General features: G+C 41.0%; 1 protein-coding gene and 1 pseudogene across 1 annotated transcript in view; one reads left to right on the top strand and one right to left on the bottom strand.

Moving 5' to 3' along the window:
* The window catches only part of AGBL1 (AGBL carboxypeptidase 1), a gene marked incomplete at its 5' end in the record, with an annotated part of 506902 nt that overhangs the window by 132015 nt on the left and 354772 nt on the right, over positions 1 to 20115 (top strand). The window contains 2 exons of the mRNA XM_027083140.1: positions 3842 to 3986; positions 16078 to 16231. Of these exons, the coding sequence (XP_026938941.1) occupies positions 3842 to 3986; positions 16078 to 16231 (299 nt within the window). The remainder of the gene's footprint in view (positions 1 to 3841; positions 3987 to 16077; positions 16232 to 20115) is intronic.
* Positions 284 to 1593, bottom strand: LOC113607617 (calpain small subunit 1 pseudogene; annotated as a pseudogene).

Here is a 20115-nt window from a genome sequence, read left to right as displayed (position 1 = left end):
TGTGTGTGTGTGTGTGTGTGTGTGTGTGTGTGTGTGTGTGTGTGTGTCTGTGTGTGTCTGTGTGTGTCTGTGTGTGTTTTGGGAGGGTGAGGAGGTAGATTTTATAGCCCAAACTACCATTCTAAACTTTCCTTAAATCACTAGAACCTTGGTCCACAGAAGCTCAAAAGCTAAAAATTATTCTATTTTATTTCTCTCTCCATTTCACTGTAGCTGTTCCCTGCCTGGCGTCCAGTTTTGGTTTGAATGGTGGAAAGAGCCTAGGGATGGGAATTTCGTAGTCTTTTTTTTTTTTTTTTTTTTCAGAGAGAGCAGCAACTAGGGTGAATTTATTTCCTCCTGGGCCTGGCAGGCTGGGAGCAGAATACAGACAAAGACACTGGGGCATGTGGCCTGTTATGGCCTGGAGTTCAGATGCCTGGGTGGTAACTGAATGGGTGTGCCAGGGTGTGTAGGGACTGGAGTGATCCAGAACTGAGAGAAGGGCCCTTGGGGTGTGCAAGTAACACAAACGTTGGGCTTGGCAGAGATGCAAGAGAGGGGTTATGGAGTAGATGTGAGATGGGTGTGCTGGGGCAGGGTGTGTTGAAGCATGTTGGGCCCTGGCTGTTGACTGAGAATCCGGGTGCCAAGGGCTAGGAGAACAGAAAGGCCTGTGGGTCAGCAGGAGCCATGAAGATGTGACTGCAAACAGGATCAACCCTGGGGGAGACCGAAGAGTCCAAGGTGACTCCTACAGCGAGGTGATGAGGGGGCAGGTCTGGGACTCCCGTTCAGGAATACATGGTCAGCTGTAGCCACTCCTGGGTGTTCACCTGGATTTGTCCAGTGCCATCTTTGTCAAGAGATTTGAAGACACGGAACATGGCATCCAGTCTTACCAGGCAGCTGATGAAGTTGTCAAAGTCCACGTTCCCTCCCTCATCTGAGTAGCGTCGGATGATCATGTTGTAGAGATGCTCATTCAGGCGGAATTCTGCTGCCTCAAAGGCCCCGGGAGTTCACTGCTGCCAATGGTCCCTGAACGGTCAATGTCAAACTGTTTGTATATGGCCTGCCACTTATTGATGTTGTTCCACAAGTACGTGAATTCCTCGAAGCCCAGCTTGCCGGTCGTGTCACTATCCATAACAGCCACTGTGCTGCAACATGTGTCAATGCCAATACCATCAGTCTTCAGATCAGGATGTCGGGTCACGACTTTGTTGAGAATGTTCACGAGCTCTGTGGCACTGACCTCCATGTCCTCTCCAGCCAGCTGGGCAAAGAGCCTCCGGAACTGCCGGGCCTTCTCACTCTCATTGGCCTCGATGTTGGAGTAATGGGTGCGAGGGGGCGGAGGCTCTGGGTTGTACTGCGCAGCCGCATCACTAATGGCGCTAATGACCCCGCCCACGATGCGTACGGAAGTTCCGCTGCGGCTGCCGCCGCCGCCGCCATTGCTTCCTTCTCTTCTGCCGCCGCCGCCGTCGCCGCCGCCGCCTCTGGCCGGCTGAGCAGGCCTCCGAGCACATTCCGTAGGCCCCCGCCTCCCCCGCCGCCTCTTACACCCTTCAAGAACGAGTTAACCAGGAACATGGCTGTGACTCAAGATTCCGCCTCGCTCGCGCGTCGGCCGGTCAGCTAGTTTCCATATTCTTATTTTTACTCTCTCTTGTTCTCTCTGGTGGCTGGTGGTGTAGCATAGAATTTGCTTAGGATGAATGTGCCTGTGATGTGACTTCAGTGTACTTAGTACAGTGGGAAGCCTAAAAACAAGCAAGGCTCATGTCAGATGAGACCACCCCCACAGGCCTCGGGGGCATCTTATTAATCTTGAGGAAGGATGCAGGCTCTGTCTCCACTGCATGTAGGTGAAAAACTTGGGGATGGCAAGGCACTAGATGTATGTTTCCACCTGCTTTTACCTTCATGAATATATATGTGTGGTGTGTGTGTTTTCACACTCGTGCATGTGAAGCTCTATTCCACATTCTGATTGGTTGTCAAAATGTTGACCATTTGACCAAAATGTTGACTGGCTCATTTCACTTAGAAGAGAGGTGTAATTGATTAGGTTCAGCTAGGTGTAAACTAAATGTGTGATTGCAGTGGAGCCTTGAAATCAGAATGAATAAAGGTAGAGCATATGTGGTTTGCATGCTTTCTGAGTTACCATCTGCTTCTTTACATATTTGCTAATAATCAGAGCCTTAGCTCCGGAGAAACTATAGAACTTTGGGGAAATCTGGAGAAAATAGACTCAATTAGGTAGCAAGATCCAGATGGCACCATGGGTAAAGATGCCGTTTTGGGGACTTCCTTGGTGATCCAGTGGTTAAGACTCTGCTTCCACTGAAGCGGGTGCAGGTTCAGTCCCTGGTCAGGGAACTAATATCCTGCATGCAGAGCAGTGCAGTCAAGGAAAAACAAAAAAAAAAAGTTGCCTTTTTGAAGTTTCTAGTCCTGTAGTCACAAAGGATATGGGTCCTATTAATAGGTTGCTGAAAAGCTGGTACATCGTTGGGGATTTCCTTCTTTCCCTAGGATGACCAAGGATCCAGGGTGCCATATTGGCAGAAGCTGATACAAGAGAAATGTATAGCCTGATAGGTCATAGCCCATGGAACTACCAATTTCTCTTACTCCCATTCTTAGTTTTATGACTATTGAAAAAAACCACAAAACCAGACAGTAGGTTTTCTGTTTCTTCCTTTCTTGCTCACTTGATCTTTTTGCTTTGGTGGGAGGTGTCATGAAGGTAGCAAAAAAGGCAGAAAAGAATAATCCATGTTTTTTAGATTTACAAGAACGCACAGAATAATTATCTGCTATTTCTTCCCTCTCCCCACCCTTTCCCCCAATGAAACCCCAAAGCACAATGGACAAGAAAGCCAACATTGTAAATGTTCAAAGGTGAAATTACATCTTTTGGTGTCCTGGTGTATTTTGCATTATAATGCAGCCTTGATGATTACCTTTCTCAGGAAAGCCTGCACAGCTGTATCTGCATCAGGAGGCAAGGAGTGAGTGTAACTGGCAGTGAATGGGGAAAATATTGCTTGGAGTGTACTTCTGGGTGCAAATTACTTTGATACTGTCCTCTGAAGTATCAACATTGGTTCTTCATCTTTGACAAAGGAAAATGTGCATTCTCAAGCTGTAAGAAGCTGAACCACATTTGGGGTGACAAATGTATTCCTTTGGGAAGAAAGTATTGTGTAGTGGAAAGAACAAAGGCCTTGCGGGCAGATCTGGGTTTGAGTCCTATATTGGCCACTTATTAGCCTTTTGACCTTTGACAAATGGATTTTTCTAAGCTTTTGTTCTTTCATCCACACAATGGGTTGTTACGGTGATAACAAGATGACATACATTGTGTTGAGTTGGAACTCTGTATAGAGTAGTGATTGCTAATAAACCAGCTGGCAGACAGAAAGGAAAGGAGGAGCTGGACTCTGTTATCTAGAGAGAGGGAGGGGTTGAGGAACCCAGATTTGGGTAATAAAATATATGTCTATAATAAAATCCCAGGAAGAACAGAATTATTCACATTTTCCTCTGTTTTCTAGTTCAGTGACTCTATAGCCTTCATTTTCAGACACAGCAAGGAAAGGCCTGTGGCATAGATGCCACAATTAGGAGACAGGTGGATTAGCCCAGGTGTTGGGTGATTTGGGCTCATGACCTGGCAGTAAGCTCACTTCTCTATTTCTCCGTTTTCTAAATTTTGCTCACCAGGTGTTTCAAGTGAAGGCCGTTTTGCTAGTATATAACACCAAAGGTTTATGGCATCTCGAACCCTAAATGACTGTTTTCCCCAGCTTTCCCTCATTCTCGTCTCGTCTCCTTTCTCTTGTAGAAATCATTATCGCCAGAGCGCAGCCATCACAGGGGCAGAGTCTGGGAAGTGCTATTACACCCTCACCTTTGCCGTCACCTTCCCGCATGCCGAGGATGTCTGCTACCTGGCCTACCACTATCCCTACACCTACACCGCCCTCATGGTAACTTCCTCTCTACAGCCTTATGGCGGCCCAACTGAAGGGGCTCTCTGAGGTTTTCCTGGAAACATTCAGGAGACCCTGTCATCCTGGTGGGGACTTCAGCCTTCCAAGGGAGCCAGGGTTTGTCGTCACTAACTTGGTGGCTTTCTGTTTGTCCCTTTTCCTTCCTTGGACAAGAGTTCGAGGCTGAGGTCATGACCAGTGACATTCTGGAGGCCCCAGTGGCGTATAGTGCTCTTCGTCTGCAGGTTGAGTGTGGGAGGTGGAGGGCAGGGGAACATTTCTTAGGGGCTCTATCTTTAAAAAGCCTTCAAATTAAGCAAGGAGAAATGAGATTGGAGTGAGATCATTCCGTTGAAATGGGGTAAAACCATGTAGGTCAGCTGAGATGCAGATTTAAAGGACATAGACGCATTGAGAGGAGTGAAGCAGAGGCTGAGGAGGTGAAGCTTGGAAAAGCTCCCTGAGTTCACCTGACAGCTGCTTCCCCATTTCCAGTGGTTCCCACGGCCATGGGCTGGAGGCTGTTAGAAGGATCCAGGGCAGACAAGAAGGGTGGAACAATAAAGCATTGACTCACTGCAAATGAGGGTCACAATCTTTTTATGAGAGGAGGGTAGTGTCAACCTGTCCAAACTCGAAGTCTGCATTCCGATGTCCTATCAGGCCCTGCACAGGGCTCATTTGACCAATCTGAGCAAACTGCTTAAACCATGCAGTTTCCTGTCATTTGAAAAAGTTGGCAAACCATCCCTTTCCCGTAGCTATTTCACCGATATCCTGAGGATTAATGAGCTAAAGTATCTCTTTTTATTTATTTATTTATTTATTTATTGCTATACGCGGGCCTCTCACCGTTGTGGCCTCTCCCGTCGCGGAGCACAGGCTCCGGACGCGCAGGCCCAGCGGCCATGGCTCACGGGCCCAGCCGCTCCGCGGCATGTGGGATCTTCCCGGACCGGGGCACGAACCCGTGTCCCCTGCATCGGCAGGCGGACTCTCAACCACTGCGCCACCAGGGAAAACCCTAAAGTATCTCTTATAAAATACTTTCACCCTCTGCATTAATGCAAAATGTTATTAGCATATTTATAATAATATGTGTGTAAGCAAATGGATATATCACTTAGCCTGAAGGATGAGCATTTTCATTGCGAGTCTGTGATAAGGGGTTGGAAAAGATGATAACCAAGAACATCTTTCCCCTGAGAAGGAATGTTCAAGTATAAATACAATTTTTTCTCCATTGAGAAGGCATACCTTAAACCACTTGGCTAACTGCCTCATAAAAGTACATCTGCCCTTCTCTCCATATGTTGGTTTGCCTAAAGACAGATTCTTTTTTTTTTTTTTTTTTTTTTTTTTTTTATTTTTCAGATTGCAAAAGATATACAACTAGTATTATTTGCATACTGCACTTAGAGATCTCAAGAACTTAATCCAAGAAATGTGCATCACAAGCTTTGCTGTAACAAGGCATGTTTGTTTTAAAACGTGCTCATTGCCTTTAGGGACTTACAACAGGCAAGATTCATGATCCCCTTCAACAGCTGTTCTTATTGTCTGGCCTGTGAAACCCTGCACATGAAAAGTCTACCGGGGAAGGGGATTCCTTTTTGAATGAGGGTTTGCCTTTTCCGTCGGGGGCGGGGGGATGATCCATGGTTCCAGGACAGTATTCTTTACCCTTGTTAGAATATCTTTGACCTCCTGGAGATTCTCAGTGGCAATTAGTATAAAAGTTTAGAATACAAAGGGGCTTGGGGAATTGTCTAATTCACCTTTGTCATTTATAGATGCAAAAACTGAAGCCTAGAAATCTCACATTTAGCTAGTGGCCAAGCAGGGAACAGAGTACTGGCCTTTGACATCTATTCCTGTCTGAATAGAAAGTCTGAAACTCCTTCAGCTGGCCTTGACTACATCTGGCTTCTTACTTTGAATTTCAGACTTTGAATCAGCTTGTAGGCACTTAGCAAGGACCCATCAAAGCATCTTGGAATAAAAATGGGATCATGTTTGGGGAACAACACTCTTCTCACCTGAACCACATCCATAGCACCCAGAGTTATAGACAAAAATCTTGGGTTGATGACTTGAACTCAACCATTCGAGGTTATATAATCACACGATCTGATGATTATATGCACGTATAAAAGTGGGCTGCCATTGCAGTAACTGCTGTATGTCATAGCTTTTGTCTTTGGGACCACTCAGTACTCTTGTCAGACTAAAGCACAAGGTCTAAAGTTTACAATCAACAAATAGTTTAGGAGCCACTGAGCTCAAGTTGGGGATAATTTCATATTGAGGGGGGACAAAAATTCAAGAAAAGAAGACCCCACCATCACTTGATCTCAATGAGAGGAAGAGAGAGGTCTTGTTCATTGATGCTTATTGGTTTGTTACTTTGCCTATTGACTTAACCTCTTCCCACTAGGAAGAGGAGAGTTAATGAGAAAGAGAGACAGGAAAAGGGTAGCTTTTCATTTCTTTTAAATGAGTAGAACAGAAAAAGAAAGACGATTTGTTACTTGAAGTAAAAAATGTATATACTCAATTTTAGGTTTTACATTTCCGGTAATGGGCTTTGTCTTCTCCAGGTTTAAGACAATAATTGACTCTGTGACTTCTCTTAAAAAACTCTTCCTCCCATCATGAACAAAATAAGTACATTCTGTAATGCACACTAGTCATTTTTATTTTTGGACATGTCCTAAGGAGAAACAGTTTTCTTCCAACAGATCAGTGATAAATGTGAATGATACCCCAAGGGCAGAATTAACTGGATGTTACTTGGGGGTTGTGCTGAGGGGTGGAAAATATATTTCAATGTGGAATTCACAGTTTTGTAAATCACTTATAATATGGATTACACTCACTAATTATAGACATTTTTATAGCAGAGGACATGTATTTTGGAGGTTTTTCAACATGAATATAATTTTGCAACCTTAAAAGTTTTATTCTTCTCTTGTAATAAGGGAATTAGTATTTGGATCTTTCAAATTGATGTCTTCCAGATGCTTGCCAGGAACTCTGTTGGATAATTGTCCAAATTATAGTATTAAAATAAAGCTGAAAGAAAGAAATACAATATTATTGTAATTATTGCAAAAGGAGTTCTATTTAATCATCCATCTCAAGGTGTCAATAACTGCAATGATTGTTAAAGTGTTGTTAGCAATACTTGTTAAAGTACTTGGATTATGTTCTGGATTGCCCCTAGGTAGCCAGGAGTATTGGTTGAAAATGGCGCCCCAAGAGAGTTTCTGATGGACATTTTAGAGAGTAAGAAAATGGGACCTCACTGAGAACTTACAACTGCATGAGTTGGCAAGAGATAAGAAAAGTGATCAGAAGTAGGGTACATGTGTTGGGAGAGCTTAAGGCTTTTGAAGGGTAGAGTAGGGTTTTCACCAGACGCATATACCCACTGTGGTAGATGCTACCACCATCATCTTTAGAGATAAAATGGAGTGTACTGTGGGGAGAGTAAGGGAGGGGAGGGGGAGAGAGGGAGAGAAAAAGAAAGAATTGACAATTAGAATGCCATATTCACAATCTCTTATAAAGGGCTCACGTTTAAAATGTGTTAAGTAGGAAATATCGACTTACATGTGGTGGATCAAAGATGCAATGAGCAAGTCATAAATCAGTGTTGTCACCTAATCAATAGACAGACACCTATCTTTGTATGGGCCAAAAGAAAGGACAGACACCAGTAAAGGGTCCTGATGTTGAGGAGTTGAACACAAAGAGCCATTCTGGAGGAGCTGAGGTGTGTGTGGATGGTGAAGTCACTGACCACAGGAACCCCTGAATTCCAGGGTTTTGAGCACAATGTAAGAACAAGTTTTGGAGCAGACAGGCCTGGATTTGGGTCTAAGCTCTGTGTTGTCTTGCAATGTAGTCATGGGCAAGCTATTTAACTTCTTTCAGCCTCAGTTTTCACATCTGTAAAATTGGAACCATTGAAGTGGTTATTCTACGGGTTATCAAGATTACACGACTTGATACATAACAAGTGTTAGCCAAGTGCCTACAACTAGTAAACAATATTAGGTGGTGACTATTAGAACGCTTATTCTCTCTTTTTTTTAATTAATTTATTTTTATTAATTTATATTTTTGGCTGCATTGGGTCTTTGTTGCTGTGCACAGGCTTTCTCTAGTTGCAGCGAGCGGGGGTTACTCTTCATTGTGGTGCACGGGCTTCTCACTGCGGTAGCTTCTCTTGTTGCAGAGCACGGGCTCTAGGCGTGCGGGCTTCAGTAGCTGTGGCTCGTGGGCTCTAGAGAGCATGCTCAGTAGTTGTAGTGCACACGCTTAGTTGCTCTGCGACATGTGGGATCTTCCCGGACCAGGGATCAAACCCATGTCCCCTGCACTGGCAGGTGGATTATTAACTGCTGCACAACCAGCGAAGTCCCTATTCTCTTTTTTATGATGATGTGTGATTATTTTCTCTGTTGGATGGATTGGAAGATACCCATTCCACAATACATAATAAAATTAAAATTATGTAAAAAAAAATCCCAATAAAGGACCAAAAAGAAATAAATACAAAATCTACTGATGGTTTTCTTAGGGTGGTTGATTATAATTATTTTTTCTTTGCTCTCTTTTCCAAATCATCAGCAATATAACTTGGTTTATTTTTAGTGGAAAAAGGGTATTAAAGTCACTAATCAGCAAATCTGTGAATACACATCTAGAGACTAATCACTTCTCTCAGTCTCAAAGTCAATCTATATAACTTAGGGAGAATGGTATTGGCAGACTGGGGCAGTTTGAGAAAGCTCATTAGAACCTGCTTACAGCATGTTCTCTTTTTATTTAGCTTAAAGGTGTCATTTCTTCTCTTGTGATGAGAAGCCTTCGATTCTCTGATGAGTGTATTTAAGTGACAACTGAGAACTAGGCAGTACGCAAATAAAATAGGCCATCTCCTTAGGGGTGAGCTTTCTTCTGAATTAGGGGGGACAGGGAGTGTAGCAGTTTAGGGGATAACAATGAGAAATGAACGATTTTTGAGTGTATAGTGCTTCTTACTTTTTCAGTAGCCACCAGCAGGGTAACCTGCTGAGGTCAAGTGAAGCCTTTTATGGAAGTTTTAAGGGAGTAGCTGATAAAGCAGAAGGGGCAGAAGACTCCTGCCGAGAGACACCAATGAGGCTGCAGGCTAAGTTATCAGCTGGATGTCTTTCATGGGTAGGTAGGATTTTCTTTTAAGACAGCCTCTCTGGGGGTTTCCATAATTGCCTTGAACCCATTCCCATTTTTATAAAGAAACCCACCCCTGTGGCTTCCCCAGGGCTGTTATTACGGTTCGTTGTTGGCACACACATTCAGAACCCCTGCTTCTCTCATCAGTGATCCCAACAATATCCAATTAGACATGGCCTTGCTGGACCTGAGATGGGGGCGTTCGCCTAAAAATCATCTTCAGGAGAACAATACAAAGGCATTTTCGCAAAAGGCAAACCAACAGAAGTTTATAATTGGTTTACTTCCGGAAGTTGTCTGTGTGACTGGAGCTAGAATGATGCACTAAGCACAGAGGTGTTATGTATTCGTTGACAGGTGGAATAGTCAAAGGGACAGAGATTTCATTGAGGGGCACAGGGAGATGGCTGCATGAACAATTACAGAAAATGGGCTTAAGCTAAAAGATATTAGGCATTCGTTGAATTGTAATATTAGTAATCATGAAAAATGTCATAATAAAAAGTTAACAAAGAGCTCATAGGAGAAGAAAACTTTCAAACTTTGCTTCCTCCAGCATTGCCCGTTAACGTGACAGTGTTTTAAAGCAGTGGTCCCCAACCTTTTTGGCGCCAGGGACCAGTTTCGTGGAAAACAATTTTTCAATGGGCTGGGGGCGTGGGGATGGTTTTGGGATGATTCAAGCACGTTACATTTATTGTGCACTTTATTTCTATTATTATTAGATTGTAATATATAATGAAATAATTATACAGCTCACCACAATGCTGACAGGAGGTGGAGCTCAGGCTGTAATGCAAGCGATGGGGAGCTGTTTTAATACAGATGAAGCTTCGCTGGCTCGCCCTGCCACTCACCTCCTGCTGTGTGGCCCGGTTCCTAACAGGCCACAGACTGGTAGCGGTCCATGGCCCTGGGGTTGGGGACTCCTGTTTTAAAGGACAATGTACGTGGGCAAAAGATGGTTTTTCTTTCTTTTTTTTACTTTTTTCTTTTGTATCTAATTGTGTTTGATGGCTTCTACAGACAAAACTGCTTCCAAGCCTCCTTCCCTTATCTGATTTATAGAATCTAGATTTTATTTTTTTTCAAGATTTGGCAAGAAGAGCTACGGCCTGTTTGTAACTTCTGTGATATCACAGAATGATGGCCAGTACTTTTCTGGAGAAGGGTCTCTATCTCTCCCCCATCTCCCCCACATCTTGTAGCCATAATAAAATGTGAAACAAATAGCTTTGATGGCAAGAACAAAACAAACAAACAAAACAAAACAAAACCCCTCAATTCAGCAGACAGTGTTTCCCAAAGCATATTCTACAACACTCCATGATCCTGAGATCTTTAGAGAAAAAGGGTTGAAGAGTCACATAAATTCTTGAAACACTGTTTGCTAGTTTTTCTTCTAAGAGTTCAAAATGTGTATTGGCATGTTAAAGAATCTGAACAATTCTGCAGCCATGAAAATGTTTTCATTTTCTTTAATTCACCATATTCCAGGTGCCTTGTCTATGAATCTCCACCCCTCTATACCCCAGCACTTAATAACATCCTGAAGATTACATTTTGGGAAATGCTTCAGGAAAGGGTATTGATTTCGTAGTTTGGGGGCCTGGTATCTTGATAGTAATTGTGAGGCAGAGTCTACTCAGTTCAGATTTCAATAATTAATATTGGGAGCAACTTTCACCCAGAAATGTGTGAAAGTGATTAAAATAATTTGTTTACGATCACAGAGTATCATCTAAATCCAGGGTGATCTTGCCTCTTTATAAGGGTGCTGGAATTTCCTTTTACCAGCGTGGCTGAGACGGGCCGATATTCTGATGGGATCATTTTCATTCTTGTCCTGTGCCTTCTCTCCTGGGTTTCCAGATGGACACTTCTTCCATCAGCGCTTTAATTACACTGATTTAATATTTATTTTCTTTCTAATATATGAATTTCTTTCATGAGCTTCTTTTAGGAGGATGTTTTTCTATTCCTTAATGGTTTTATTTTTCCTGTTTTTAAAACCATTTTTACTTAAGTCTAATTTCATTCAATTATTGTCAGAAAATGTGGCTTGTATAATATCTGCTTTTTAAAAAACTTTCAGTGAATATTCTTTATAGTCCTGCATATGATTAATTTTTGTTATAGTTCCCTGAATGTTTGAGAAAAAAATAAAGGATGCTCTCTGTAAAGACAGCTTGACATATATCTATAAAAAACAATATTGTTCAGATACTCTGTATCATTGTTTTTGCAATTGATTTATTCAAGACTGAGGTACTGTTTTAAAGCCTCCCACTCTTAGTACAATTATTTCCCTTTGCCATTTTTGGGCTGTACATTTCAATTCTGTGTTATTTGATTCTTAAGAGTTATGAGTTTTTTATGTTCATTGTGAATTGTGCCCTTTATCGAAATAAGATTTTTAAATCCCATTTAATGCACGTGGTCTTAAATATGACTTTGTCATATATCACTATTGCCAGGCCTGCTTTAATTTATGTTTACTTAACCATTTAGTTTCAATATTTCTCTTTTAAAATATTTTAGTGGAGGCAAACAGAAGAAGAAGATAATTTAGGAGTGTTTTTCATACACATCATGGGTCTTTTTTTAATTCTTTTTGAAAGTTCCTTTTATATACAATAGGCAGTGGGATTTTGAAAAAACTAATCTGAAAGTTTTTGTCATTTAATAAGGCTGTTTAACCTATTTATACTCAAGACAATTTTTGGTGTTACTTCTGTCATTTTGGTTTTGTGCTATTTTCCATGCTTCACTGCTTTTCTTTCTTTTTTTCTCTCCCCCTTCCCCCATCCCTCCCTTCTTTCCTTCCTACCTTCCTTCCTTCCTTCTTTCCTTCCTTCCCTTTCTCTCTTTCTTTCTTTCTCTTTTATGCAACATGGAGTGACCATATTTTCTTTGATTTTTTTTCTACAATGTTTATAATTCTACTAGTGTTTCCCTTTTAGTTCTTAAAAAAAATTTTAACCTACATTTCCTCATCAAAAATAACAGCTAAAATTGAGTGTTTCCTGTATGACAGGCACTTCTCATACACAATAAACCGCTAAATTATAGCAATCATAGAATGACATAGGTAATGCCATTTTATATACATTTTAAAGATGAGAAAACTGAGTTACAAAGAGGTTAAGTACAGAATTCACACGACTCTTCTAGAATCCGCAACCAAACTTGGAACCCAGGCAGCCTGACTCAAGAGCCTGCTGTCCTAGTCATCTTGCTATTCTGCCTTTCCATTTTCCAGAATTAAATAATATTATGTTCATGTAAGTTGAAAAGTTAGTATTTTGTTTTACTTTATTCCTTACTTACACATTTCTTTTTACTTTCGTTTTAGAACCAGATGATGAGATTAACATTTGATAATATGTGTTTTCTCCCTAAAAAATTATTTTTTATGTTTGTATTATGTAGTGACTGTGTTTTCCAATGGTCATTTGGACAAAACTTGTTTAACTGAACTGTCCTTTGATATCATTCTTTAGTTTGATTTGGGGCAGCTGAAATTTGTCTTCAAGTTATTATTGTCAATTAAGATAAGGATGATATGTTTTCTGAGCTCTTGCCTAACTGAGCATGTATGAGCAGAAACTCATGAGCAAAACCTTGGCTGGTTATAGGTTTACTCGATTATAGTCCTCTGTACTTTCAAACTCTAAGCAGGGCCTTTGTGTTTGTGTGTATACCATTAGTTAGCCTCCTTGTCTCCTCAGGGGTGTGAGACTACCACCTAATCTCTAGTGCTGGTGCATCACAACAATGCATGGCATTCATTAGCACTTGACAGACAATCAGAAGACTGAAGTACAAAGGTTTGGTCAGATAAATGGGCCTTAGCTGAATCTCATCTTGAACCTGGGGTAGCCATGATCCTTCTAATTCCTTTTCTTAGTATTGTGTCAAATGCGGGCTCCAAGAAATACCACCAGAACAACCTGTTTCTAACACAGACCTAAGTGTATTGCGTACCTTGGTGTGTTACATAGAATAATGCCCACCGCCCACCCCAAGATGTTCATATTCTAATCCCTGGAACCTGTGAGGATGTTACTTTATGTGGCACAAAGGACTTTGCAGATGTGATTAAGTTAAGCCTCTTGAGATGGGGAGATTATGTTGAACTATTAGACTGGGTCCAATGTAATCACAAGGGTCCTTAGCCATGAACGAGTGAGACAAAAGAGTCAGAGTCAGAGAAGGAGATTTGACCACGGAAGCCAGGGTAGGAGTGATGCGATTGCTGGCTTTGAATGTGGAGGAAGACACCATGGGATAAGGAAAGCAGCTGACCTCCAGAAGCTGGAAAAGGCAAGGAAATGAATTACCTTATAGAGCCTCCAGAAGGAGCGCAGTCATGCCAAGACCTTGAGTTTTGCACAGTAAAACCCATTTTGGACTTTTGACCTGTGGAACTGTAATACAATAAACTCGTGTTGTCTTCATCCACCAAATTTGTGGTAATTTGTTAGAGAAGTGATAGGAAACTAATATATTTGATAAAGGAGAATGTGACAGAATCTTGATAGTGTCTCAAAGGGGGAAGGGCAAAGCTGGAGTATTTATTAAGACTTTAAAGTTTTGTTAAGTTCAGGTATTTTAATGAAGGGGCTTGATTGATTAGCATTGGGTAAAGATCATGATATAATGGTTAAAGATTGGTGGACAGTAAGGCAAGAAACTTGAGGAGAGGGGTTCAAAGGGTCTTGGATCAAGTCATTGATACCTTCTATTGAAGAGTTGATGAGATGTTCCTGAAAAATAATAAATTTATGAAAAATAAATTTATTTGTAATTTCTATTTTCCTGGGCAAGAGTTTCCTAGGACATGAAACTTGTGTTGATGCAGACAGGGAATAATAAATTCATATTAATCTAGGAAACAGGCTTTGTGGAGGCAGATGATTTGGGGTCTCAGTTGCAAGGAGGATATGATTCAGGGTCAAATTTTCAGGTATCCCTGAAGCTATAGGAAAGGCCACAGAATCATCTGGTAATCTTTTCTTTCCTTGGAACTTTTTCGTTTTCCTTGTAAGTCAAATGTTTCCATAGAGTACAAGTAGATTTTAGTCTATTCCTCCCCAGATGCTAAGATTTTTACTTAACTTAGGAAATTCTTTCTCTTATTTCCCAGTGTATTGGTTTTCTATTGCTGCGGTAACAAATTATCACAAATTTGGTAGCTTAAACAATTAAAAAAATTAACTTACAGCTCTTTCGGTGAGAAGTTCAACATGGATAAAAATCACTGGGCAAAAATCAAGGTATTGGGGCTGTGTTCCTTCTGGAGGATGGTGGAGGAGAATCTATTTCCTTGGCTTTTCCAGCTTTTAGAGGACACCGCATTCCTCAACTTTTTACCCCTTTACCCCCCAGCATGGCAGGCTGAGTCCTTTGCATGTGGTTCTGGTCCTTTGTGGCTGGGGAATGGTCTCTGCTTTTAAGTACTTTTGATTAGATTGGCCCCAACTGGTTAATGCAGGATAATCCGGCCACCTCAAATAGACCTCAGTCTTAAACATACCTGTGAAGTCCCTTTTGCCATGTAAGGTAACATATTGACAGGGTCTGAAGATTAGGGCATGGACATCTTTGGGGGAGCCATTATTCTGCCTAGCACCTCTGTAGTAAATCTTTTTCACACATAAGCACTTCCTCTACCTTTTGAAGGCATTACTCCATGTTTCATAAGATATATTATGAATCTTTTATAAATATTTTCATAGGAGTCATGTTTGTTTCATTTGTCTAGCAGACATGTTATTTGTTAAATAACAAGGTGGGCAGTTTTTCCTCGGCCCTCTTAATACCTATTTGAATGTGTTAATACCTATTTGATCTTTAGCTGGAAGGACGATTGTGTGCACTGACGTTCTTGTGTTGGAGAAGGACCGCTTCCCTTTCACTGGTTACTGAAGTCACCGTGTCCCTGTTGTTAGGGTATGCAGTGTGGTTGTGAGGCAGTCTCTTAACATCTTTATGACTAATTCCACTGTTTGGGTTATTGAAAGTATCTTCAGAGGTCTTAAAGATTGTTGACCAAGAACCCTATTTTCAATGGTTACCCCATTTAGGTATCTTTCTGCATTTTAAATGAGTGTTTAAATGGGAAGGTAGGGTAGGGCCAATCAGTTGCTACCAGTTAGTGGTTCTCTTCGCTTAGCATTCTCCCTGGATCAGTTGCTTTCTATTTTCCTTCAATATGCTCCTAACTCTCCTTATATTGCTTGATTCTAAAGTAATCTGCACTGCTGAAGCTCTGTCTCATGTTCCCGAGTGTCCTGCATGTACTCTGTCTTCATGGTAACAGCATTCTTTACATGCAACTGTCATGGGAAGGATGTTGTCTTCCCCTGCTCTTTTGCTTTCAGTGCAACTTGAAAACAGATATTCTAGTGTGCAGACACAGGCAGGCATGATGCTTCCTGTTCAGCCTCGCTGAACTTCTTCCGGGGAGTAGGAAGAGCACCCCTTTTAAATCACTTAATGCCCACGGTCAGGCAGATTAGGTTAACAAAAATACTTCTAGGGGCTTCCCTGGTGGCACAGTGGTTGAGAGTCCGCCTGCTGATGCAGGGGACATGGGTTCGTGCCCTGGTCCGGGAAGATCCCACATGCCGCGGAGTGGCTAGGCCCGTGAGCCATGGCCGCTGAGCCTGCGCGTCCGGAGCCTGTGCTCCGCAATGGGAGGGGCTGCAACATTGAGAAGCCCATGTGCCGCAAAAAAAACCCCAAAAACTACTTCTAAACTATAAGGAGTTAGATGAATATAAGCTTTGTTGCTGCTTTCACCTATTGTTATTATCAAAAAATTTTAATATACACTTCTGTTTCATCTCTGCTCCAGACTCACCTTGACGTTCTGGAAAAAAGCGTGAACCCCAAGCAGGTCTACTTCCGTCAGGAGGTTCTCTGCCAGACGCTAGGAGGGAATTCATGTCCATTGGTGACCATCACTGCCATGCCCGAGTCTAACAGCGCTGGCCACCTGGAGCAGCTCCGTGAGTAAACGGCAGACCCTCTTCTTTGAAGATTTGGTGGTGAGGGTGGGGGTCTTCAGAGTCTTGGAAGCACTCTGTCCCTTGGAGATCAGAAGCTCCATAAAGTGTTGGGGACTGGTCTACCTTTATAGAAACCCAACTCTTCTTGATATGACAAAAGGGTAAATATTCATGTTGCTCTGTTATCAAAGGGAGAAAACAATAAATTGCAAATTGTCAGAAAGATGAAATGACTTGTTGGAATTGAGAGCAGTTTACAAGTGACGGTCACTTCTGCTAAAACAGAACCAGGACTGGAAAATGAATCACATTTTGCGACTTCTAATCCAGGGACTTTTCTCACAATGCTTACTCTCGTTATACTACACTCACGGTCAGTCAAGGTTAGGAAAGGAAGGCAGTTGAGGGTTGGAGCACTGGCTGAAGAATTCCCTTGATGACTTGGGTTACAGTTTGGATCAGAAGAGCTGACAGTGTGGAGGAGGCTCTAGCCAAGAACTGTAAAACCAAACCAAAACACACAGGCATACACACACACACAGACACACTCTCAGAGACACATGAATGCCCATTTAATATTAGAGTCCTGAGCACAAATGTGATTTGCTTGTAACCAACCAGCTTTTTCTTTTTTTTAAATATCTTTATTGGGGTAAAATTGCTTTACAATGTTGTGTTAGTTTCTGCTGTATAACAAAGTGAATCAGCTATATGTATACATATATCACCATATACCTTCCCACTTGCATCTCACCCCACCCTCCCTATCCCACCCCTCTAGGTGGTCCCAAAGCACAGAGCTGATCATCCTGTGCTATGCAGCTGGTTCCCACTAGCTATCTATTTTACATTTCGTAGTGTATATATGACAATGCTACTCTCTCACATCGTCCCAGCTTACCCTTCCCCCTCCCCGTGTCCTCAAGTCCATTCTCTACGTCTGTGTCTTTATTCCTGTCCTGCCCCTAGGTTCATCAGAACCATGGTTTTTTTTTTTTTTTTTTTTTTTTGATTCCAGATATATGTATTAGCATACGGTACTTGTTTTTCTCTTTCTGGCTTACTTCACTCTGTATGACAGACTCTCAGTCCATCCACCTCACTACAAATAGTGCAATTTTGTTTCCTTTTATGGATGAGTAATATTCCATTGTATATATGTACCACATCTTCTTTATCCATTCATATGTTGATGGACACTTAGGTTGCTTCCATGTCCTGGCTGTTGTAAATAGTGCTGCAATGAACATTGTGGTACATGTCTCTTTTTGAATTATGGTATTCTCAGGGTATATACCCAGTAGTGGGATTGCTGGATCATATGGTAGTTCTATTTTTAGTTTTTTACGGAACCTCCATACTGTTCTCCACAGTGGCTGTATCAATTTATATTCCTACCAACAGTGCAAGAGGGTTCCCTTTTCTCCACACCCTCTCCAGCATTTATTGTTTGTAGATTTTTTGATGATGACCATTCTGACCTGTGTGAGGTGATACCTCATTGTAGTTTTGATTGGCATTTCTCTAATGATTAGTGATGTTGAGCATCCTTTCATGTGTTTGTTGACAATCTATATATCTTCTTTGGAGAAATGTCTATTTAGATCTTCTGCCCACTTTTGGATTGGCTTGTTTGTTTTTTGATATTGAGCTGCATGAGCTCCTTACATATTTTGGAGATTAATCCTTTGTCAGTTGCTTCGTTTGCAAATATTTTCTCCCATTCTGAGGGTTGTCTTTTCGTCTAGTTTATGGTTTCCTTTGCTGTGCAAAAACTTTTAAGTTTCATTAGGTCCCATTTGTTTATTTTTGTCTTTATTTAAATTTCTCTAGGAGGCAGGTCAAAAAGAATCTTGCTGTGATTTATGTCACACAGTGTTCTACCTATGGAATCCTCTAAGAGTTTTACAGTGTCTGGCCTTACATTTAGGTCTTTAATCCATTTTGACTTTATTTTTGTATCCGTGTTAGGGAGTGTTCTAATTTCATTCTTTTACAGTTTTCCCAACACCAGTTATTGAAGAGGCTGTCTTTTGTCCATTGTATATTCTTGCCTCCTTTATCAAAGATAAGGTGACCATATGTGTGTAGGTTTATCTCTGGGATTTCTATCCTGTTCCATTGATCTATATTTCTGTTTTTGTGCCAGTACCATACTGTCTTGATACCTGTAGCTTTGTAGTATAGTCTGAAGTCAGGAAGCCTGATTCCACCAGCTCCGTTTTTCTTTCTCAAGATTGCTTTGGCTATTCGGAGTTTTTTGTGTTTCCATACAAATTGTGAAATTTTTTGTTCTTGTTCTCTAAAAAATGCCATTGCTAATTTGATAGGGATTGCATTGAATCTGTAGATTGCTTTGTGTAGTATAGTCTTTTTCACAATGTTGATTCTTCCAATCCAAGAACATGGTATATCTCTCCATCTGTTTGTATCATCTTTAATTTCTTTCATCAGTGTCTTATAGTTTTCTGCATACAGGTCTTTTGTCTCCTTAGGTAGTTTTATTCCTAGGTATTTTATTCTTTTTGTTGCAGTGGTAAATGGGAGTGTTTCCTTAATTTCTCTGTCAGATTTTTCATCATTAGTGTATAGGGATGAGAGAGATTTCTGTGCAGTTATTTTGTATCCTGCTACTTTACCAAATTCATTGATTAGCTCTAGTAGTTTTCTGGTAACATCTTTAGGATTCTCTATGTATAGTATCATGTCATCTGCAAACAGTGACAATTTTACTTCTTCTTTTATGATTTGGATTCCTTTTTTTTTTCTTCTCTGATTGCCGTGGCTAAAACTTCCAAAACTAGTTGAATAATAGAGGTGAGAATGGGCAACCTTGTCTTCTTCCTGATTTTAGAGGAAATGGTTTCAGTTTTTCACAATTGAGGACAATGTTGGCTGTGGGATTGTCATATATGGCCTGTATTATGTTGAGGTAGGTTCCCTCTATGCCTACTTTCTGGAGAGCTTTTATCATAAATAGGTGTTGATTTTTGTCAAAAGCTTTTTCTGCATCTATTGAGATGATCCCATGGTTGTTATCCTTTAGTGTATTAATATGGTGTATCACATTGATTGATTTGCATATTGAAGAATCCTTGCATTCCTGGGATAAACCCCACTTGATCATGGTGTATGATCCTTTCAGTGTGCTGTTGGATTCTATTTGCTAGTATTTTGTTGAGGATATTTACATCTATATTCATCAGTGATATTGGCCTGTAGTTTTCTTTTTAGTGACATCTTTGTCCCGTTTTGGTGTCAGGGTGATGGTGGCCTCATAGATGAGTTTGGGGTGTTCCTCCCTCTGCTATATTTTGGAAGAGTTTGAGAAGGATAGGTGTTAACTCTTTTCTCAGTGTTTGATAGAATTTGCCTGTGAAGCCTCTGGACCTGTTCTTTTTTTTGTTGGAAAATTTTTAATCCCAGTTTCCATTTCACTGCTTGTGATTGATCTATTTATATTTTCTGTTTCTTCCTGGTTCAGTTGGAAGGTTGTTCTTTTCTAAGAATTTGTCCATTTCTTCCAGGTTGTCCATTTTATTGGCATATAGTTGCTTGTAGTAATCTCTCATGATCCTTTGTATTTCTGCAGTGTCAGTTGTTCTCCTTTTTCATTTCTAATTCTGTTGATTTGAGTCTTCTCCCTTTTTTTCTTGATGAGTCTGGCTAATGGTTTATCAATTTTGTTCATATTCTCAAAGAACCAGCTTTGGGATTTATGGAACTTTGCTGTTGTTTCCTTCATTTCTTTCTCATTTATTTCTGATCTGATCTTTATGATTTCTCTCCTTTTGCTAACTTTGGGGTTGTTTTGTTCTTTCTCTAATTGCCTTAGGTGTAAGGTTAGATTATTTATTTCAGATTTTTCTTGTTTCCTGAGGTAG

This window comes from Aethalodelphis obliquidens, unplaced genomic scaffold (genome assembly GCF_003676395.1).
Source record: "Aethalodelphis obliquidens isolate GAN/ISIS:26980383/991018 unplaced genomic scaffold, ASM367639v1 scaffold49, whole genome shotgun sequence".
Classification (NCBI taxonomy): Eukaryota; Metazoa; Chordata; class Mammalia; order Artiodactyla; family Delphinidae; genus Aethalodelphis; species Aethalodelphis obliquidens.
Note: the sequence above shows the minus strand (reverse complement) of the source record. Positions and strands in the feature narration are given on the sequence as shown.